The sequence below is a fragment of the Malania oleifera genome, chromosome 1, assembly GCF_029873635.1.
Source record: "Malania oleifera isolate guangnan ecotype guangnan chromosome 1, ASM2987363v1, whole genome shotgun sequence".
Taxonomy (NCBI): domain Eukaryota; kingdom Viridiplantae; phylum Streptophyta; class Magnoliopsida; order Santalales; family Ximeniaceae; genus Malania; species Malania oleifera.
In genome coordinates, this window is record NC_080417.1 from 73,601,099 (window position 1) to 73,608,220 (window position 7,122).

A 7,122-nucleotide genomic window follows, 5' to 3' on the forward strand; every position below is an offset into this window, starting at 1 on the left:
CTTACAGTGGAAACACTTGCCTTTAGGCTTTTTTCACTCCATCCTGCAGCCCACGCACTACTGGAGGAGCTGGCTGTGGTTTTTGAACCTTTTCCTACTTCTTTTGGCCTTTCAGCCCATAAGAAGAACCTTTCTCAATCACAAGAGCAATAGTTGGCTTTCTGATGAGGCCTTTAGCTACTTAAAGCTCTTTAAGTAGTTCTGCCAATAAGTAAGAGAGTGTATTCATGTTGTAGTTTAGGCAAAACTATTTGAAAGAGTCAGGCATCGATTGGATAACGATATCAACCTAAGTTTCCCCATTGATTTCAGCTCCAAAGATCTTTAACTCATTGAGTAGACCAATCATGTTTAGAACATGATCCCTTACTGGGGTCCCTTCTGCTATAGTAGTATTCATAAGTTCTTTCATAGCAGTCTGCCTAGCAGCACGATTTTGATCCCTAAACATTTCTGTGAGGTTCTGCATTATATCATATGCAGAAGACATATACTGATGCTGATGTTGCAGAACATTTGACATAGATGCCAAAATGTAACACTGCCCCATCTCATTAGCCTTAATCCACTTCCAGTAAGCCTGGGTTTCCTCATCGGTTGCCCCTTCATCGGGTTTCTGTGAACATACCTCTATGAGCACATACTTGTACTCCTCTGCAGTCAATACAATATCCAAGTTCCTTTTCAAGTCAATATAATTAGGTCAAACCAGTTTGTTTTCTTTGAGAATAACAGCCAGGGGATTGAAAGCCATTTTAATCTTGAGAATCACATATTATAAAAAAATATGATGAGAAATAATAAACTTTTAATTCAATTAAAAGAATATGGTTCCCTCTACCAATATTTTCTTTTAAAGAATCTATTAGCAACCTAGCACATCGTGTGTAGTATACCTTGATGGGAGGTCATCTATTATTCAACATTTGTGTAGACTGGTGAGGACCTATTAATTTTACTATCTAGGCAAGTAACTATGCCAAGAAAAATTAAACTGCTGACTTAAATTTGGTCCTATAAACAATAGCAGTGACTCAGATGGAGATGATACTATTATTCATAGCTAAGTGTATACCATCACATAATACTAAACCTATTGTCTTGTAGTGAATCCCAAGATGGAAAGGTGACCCAATACTAACAATTACTAGAGTTTATACTTGGTGAGTTTGTAATTAATTCCATTCGATGGGGAGGAAGATACTAATATCATCACATAAAATTAATTACTTCACCTATAAACTAGTGATGAAGACTATGAGATTTACATGTAATAAATTCCCCCACCCACTTAGTTATTTAATTCATGAGGGATACAAACACGTATTTAATATTCAAATAAATTTAATATTCCAATATTGGTAACTAAATTATACGCAACAAATAAAATTCCAAATTCCCTTAATATATTTTTCTTTATAAAAAAATTGTATTATAACTTGGGAATTTTATTCTCTAGTTGCATATGCATAAACGAACATTAAATTTTAAATTTTACATGCTAATGACATAACGCAAGAACAACAAACATGCCGAGCAAGCATATAAAAACAAGAAATATGATATAATAAATATCTAGCTATTATGGTCAAACAACTTGTATCATAATACTGTGAATCCTTGTTTGCCATTACATAGTGCTGGGGTTCGGTGGGGCCCCAGAGCAGCACCCTTGGTGGGATTCGACTTATCTGGTCAGGTTGCAGTGGTCCAGGTAAATTTAAATTCAAATTCAAATTCAAAAAAGTAACGAAAAACTACATCACTGTTATAGGTTATAGGGTTTTTCCAATTTTTTGCCATTGTTATGCACACGTTGCAACTGTGCCTCCTTGGATGAAGCTGCATCAGATTACAAAATACAATGCCTTCATAACCGGAGGTCACATGCTATGAATCATGTAATAAGCAATCACAATCACAAAACATACATTCATATGACCATAATTACTGGGCAGAACGCTGCAAAATAGAGGTTAGTGTATACACACGTTCCATCCTAAGCATGCATTGATTCGATTTTTGAAGAACACAGTATTATTATCCGTATACAGTATCAACTGAGGCTCTGATACCAATTGAAGGGACTTGCAGAATAGCCGTAAGATCTGGTTGTAGTGCTTGGTATCCTAAGGACACCAGATTCGAAATGATTAGCTATTCAGATGCCAATTATGTAGGGTGTAAAATAAATAGAAAAAAGTGCAAGTTGGACTTGTCACTTTCTAGGATGATCTCTAGTTTCTTTGTTTCTAAGAAATAATACTTCGTAGCCTTATCCACGGCTGAAGCTGAGTTTGTAGCAGCTAGGAGTTGTTGCGCACAAATCTTATACATGAAACAACAATTAAAGGACTACAATTTAGAATACTCCACCATTCCAATTAAGTGTGATAAAACCAGTGCTATAAACATCTCTAAAAATCCTATATCACACTCAAGAACAAAACACATTGACATAAGACACCACTTTCTAAGAGATCATGTTCAGAAAGAAGATATCATACTTGAATTTATAAACACAAATGATCAATGGACGAATATCTTTACAAAACCTCTCTCTGAAGAAAGATTTATATGCATAAGAAGAGAACTTGGGCTATTACATAGTAGGGAAGTAATTTAGGTAGGTTTCATATTGAACAAAATGAGAAAACTAAGAAATTAGTGACTTTAGGCGACTGAGCACTGTAGACTAGAGGTTCAAGAGCCTGAGCCAGCAAACCTCAGGCGATTGAGGTGCTATTGCCTGTTGAGATTCCAATTCTGTAAATCTTCATGTGACTGAACTTAATCTTCAGGTGCCTGAAGTCGCTGGATCTATATATTTTAAAGCATGAAACCCTAACTTCAGGCTATTGGCTCTTGCTCCATCACTCACCTGAAGTTCCACCCCTTCATCTTCCTTGCTCCCTCACTTAAAACCCTTCGAATCAAAGCTTCAATCCCCTTCTCCTATTCTCTTCCTTTCGGATTCTAGGGTTCCTCTTGGCTTGTTTCCTTAAATCTCCAAGAATACGACAATGCCTCGCACGAAGACCATGGAAAACTGAGGATCCTCCTCTGGAAGTTATGATACCAATATCGAGCAATGGCTAGTCACTCCCCACTCAAAGCATCGTTATCATTTTACTCTCCATTCTACGGACCTACTCCAAAGCGAGAGTGGGATTTGGGAAATTTGGTAATTTGGCTATATTTAAGGGTATTATTATTTATTTGGCATTTAAGGGCCTAGAAAGTATTAAAATAATATTTTATTTAGGGTTAATTTAATGGAATTAGGATTTTTGATTCAGGGTCCGTGTGAGCGCCGCTGGTATTTTTTGGAGTCCTTGTTGGCGTAGTTCAAGAAACTAGGTAAGGGAAAAAATATATATTAAATCAGAATTTTTATGAATTTAACAGAAAATGAATTTTGTTATATATACGTGTATATGTTTCAGTATGAGTTTAAAATGCTAACCATTTAAATTATGTTTTTCTGAGTTTAGGGCTGTTTATTTGATATGTATACGCGAAAATGAACTGATGAAAGTGGGAAAATATTTTCAGGTTAATTATGTAAGAAATGAAAGGTATTTTCAGTATATAAACATTAAATGTTGGTTGACTTATTTTACAGATAGTGTATGAATTTTATTGCTAAATTGTGTGGCATGAGTAAATAGGAATGTTGTGTGCAAATATATGTTAAATGTATGAGATGCGAGTTAAGTAAGTAATGCATTGTGAATAAAACATGATATGGACTACGTTGCTTGTGTGTGTTAATGCAACCATGTAAACAACTGAAAAATGTTGAGTAAATAGCTAAAAAATGTTGGGTAAAACAGCTGAAAGATGTTGGGTAAAACAGCTAAAAGATGTTGGGTAAAACAACTAAAAGATGTTGGGTAAATGTGTAATAGCACAAAAATGCTAGGTAAAACAATTGAAAGATGTTGGGTAAAACAGATGAAAGATGCTGGGTATGAAATGAAAATGGAAATAAATGAAATGGAAATGAAATGGAAATGAAATGTGAAATGTGAACAATGTAAAATGGGAAAGAGTCACTTAAAGTGAAATGAAATGTGATGTTTAAAGCTATGAATATGAACAAACGTGTATGAATGAATAATGACAGAAAGAATAATGTATTATGGTATTAGCAGTATTTATGCTAGTAGAACATGCTACGTTTGGGTGAGGCAAACTCTTCGCCCGAGGGCTTGCTGAGAAAGGCGAGTGCCCTGGTTGTATCAGGTGTAACAGTAGGCTGCATAATGTGTTAGGGCAGAGGGAAACTACTTGTATGGGCGAGTTGATTTCCCTATTCTTGGGAGCCTTCACCGGTAAACTTTTGTATGAATTGTGTGAGTACGAGATCAATTTATCACTTGAGGGCTTACTGAGTAAGGTAAGTGCCCTGGTATGCTTTAGCTGTGACCTTTGGGTTGCCTAGGTATCAAAGTAGAGGGGTGCTACTTGTATGGGCGGGTAATCATCCCTATCCTTGGGTAATCTCGTGGGTTAAATCTTTTGCATGTTTTTGGTTAGGATCAGAGAATGATTTCAAAAATTATGTAAACTATTTTCAAATGTTAAATTTTATGTTGTTATATAAACTCATGTTAGCCACACACTATTTTAATATATTATTTATTCCCTTACTGAGATGTGTCTCACCCGAATATGAATTTATCTTTTTTAGGATTTCCTCGAGATCAAGCTTAGAGAGGTCGAGGTTTTATAGCATTATTGGGAAATAGGAAAAGAAAATGATATATTTTTATGTTAATTTTGGGGAATGTAAATATTTATGTTTTATGTCTTTATGTTTTAAGACTATTGAGTAAGGAATGATTGTGAAAATACTGAAATGTTTTGGGAGTTAGTAGATTTATGAAAATGCAGGTGATGGATGATTTATTATGGATTATAGTTAGAATTAGTAAACTCTAGTATTATGTTATATGGAGATTATGTTTATATTTTTCGCTGGGTATATGTTGATTATGGATTATCAGAGATTTTATCAGGTATAATTCGCCAGACTTGGGATTAAAGGTTCGGGGCATTACATTCCGTTCCTCTAGGGTAGCCAACAAATAAATAGACTTCTTTCCTTGATTCAAACTTATCTGTTTTCCCTTTTGGCATGTGTGCTGGACTACCCCATATCTGAACATGCCACAGCCTAGGTTTGTGTCCAGTCCACAATTCTGTAGGTGTAGTAGGTACTGACTTAGATGGGACCAAGTTGAGAATATAGGCTACTGTTTCTAGTGCATGCCCCCAAAACGAATTAGGAAAATATGAATAACTCATCGTAGATTTGATCATGTCCATAAGAGTCTTATTCCTTCTTTCTACTACACCATTCTGTTGTGGCATACTAGGTGCGGACAATTGGGATTCAATTCCATCCTCTTATAAGTAATCCAAAAATTCTCCTAAGAGGTACTTGCCACCATGATCAGATCGTTGTGTCTTGATACATTTACCCTTACATTTTTCCATTTCTGCCTTAAATACCTTGAATTTCTCAAAGCATTCAGACTTATTGCACATCAAATAAATATACCAAAACCTTGAGTAATCATCAATGAAAGTAATGAAATACTCAAAGCCACCTCTAGCCTAGATATTCAAGGGGCCACGCAAATTAGAATGAACCAGTTCTAATGCCTCTTTTGCTCTATAGCCCTTGGCCGAAAGGGGCCGCTTGGTCATTTACCTTCTAAGCAGGATTCACAAACTGGTAGTGCCTCTACTTCTAATGAACCTACTGGTCCATTTTGAACTAGCCTTGAAATACGTGTCAGATAAATATGACCTAGGCGTAAGTGCCAAAGATAATTTTGGTTCAATTTAGAAGGTTTCTTTCTCTTACATGGTAGTTTTTCAGTGTTCTTCAATTCATTTAGTTTCACTTTAGGAGAAACATGATTAATAATATAAAGACCATCCACCAATGTACTAGAACAGATAAAACATTTATATAACTTAATAACAACTGAGTTATTAAAATAAATGAAATATCCGTGATCAACCAACTTGGAAACTGAGATCAAATTCCTTCTAATGGAAGGTACATAAAGAGAGTCTTTCAATATTAAAATCTTATCTCTACCTAAAGAAATGTGAATATCTCCTACTACAACTACTAACACTCTCGTGCCATCTCCCAAAAATACGTAAATCTCCCCATCACTTAGCTGGCGGGTTTCTTGGAACCCTTACAAAGAATTGTAGATATGATTAGTGGCTCCCGTATCTACACATCAGGTATTGGTAGATATCACCACTAAACACGTTTAAACTACTAGTGAATGAGTTATACCTTTGTTGTTCTGTTTGGCGAGATAAACCAGACATTGTGATTTCTAGTGCTCTGGCTGCTTGTAGTGAAAACACTTGCCCTTCGGTTTCTTCACTTCATCCTACGGCCCACACACTGTTGGAGGAGCTCCCTATGGTTTCTGAACCTTTATCTATTTATTTCGGCCTTTTGGCCTAGAAGAAGAACCTTTCTTAGTCACAAAAGCAATAGTTGGCTTCTTAATGAGGCCCTCAACTACTTGAAGCTCTTTAAGTAGTTCTGCTAATGAGTAAGAGAGCTTATTTATGTTGTAGTTTAGGAAAAACTACTTGAAAGAGTCAGGCAGAGATTGAAGAACGATATCGACCTGGGTTTCCCCATTGATTTCAGCTTCAAGGATCTCTAGCTCATTGAGAAAACCAATCATCTTTAGAACACGATCCTTTACTGGGGTCCCTTCTACCATAGTAGTATTCATAAGTTCCTTCATAACAGTCTGCCTAGTAGCATGATTTTGATCCCTGAACATTTCTTTGAGGTTCTACATTATATTATAGGCAAAAGGCATAAACTGATGCTGATGTTGCAGAACATTCGACATAGATGCCAAAATGTAAGATCGTGCCATCTCATTAGCCTTAATCCACTTTTGGTTAGCCTGGGTTTCCTCATCGGTTGCCCCTTCACCAGGTTTTTGTGGACATACCTCTACGAGCACATACTTGTACTCCTCTGTAGTCAGTACAATATCCAAGTTCCTTTTGAAGTCAATATAATTAGGTCCTACTAGTTTGTTTTCTTTGAGAATAACAGCC

The 7,122-nt window shown here is 36.0% G+C and overlaps 1 protein-coding gene across 1 annotated transcript; it reads right to left on the minus strand.

Moving 5' to 3' along the window:
* Positions 1-289: 289 nt before the first annotated feature.
* Positions 290-6,773, minus strand: LOC131168565 (uncharacterized). Its single transcript, XM_058128132.1, has 2 exons — positions 6,637-6,773; positions 290-680 (listed from the first exon to the last, which is right to left on the minus strand). The coding sequence occupies exons 1-2, from the start codon at positions 6,771-6,773 to the stop codon at positions 290-292; spliced, it is 528 nt and encodes a 175-aa protein (XP_057984115.1).
* Between the last annotated feature and the right edge of the window lie 349 nt (positions 6,774-7,122).

Coding starts and splice junctions, on each gene's coding strand:
- LOC131168565 (XM_058128132.1), bottom strand. CDS start 6,773: ATGGTAGAAGGGACCCCAGTAAAGGATCGTGTTCTAAAGATGATTGGT. Junction 681..6,636: donor TCTCTGCCTGACTCTTTCAA/GTAGTTTTTCCT, acceptor TGACTTGAAAAG/GAACTTGGATATTGTATTGA.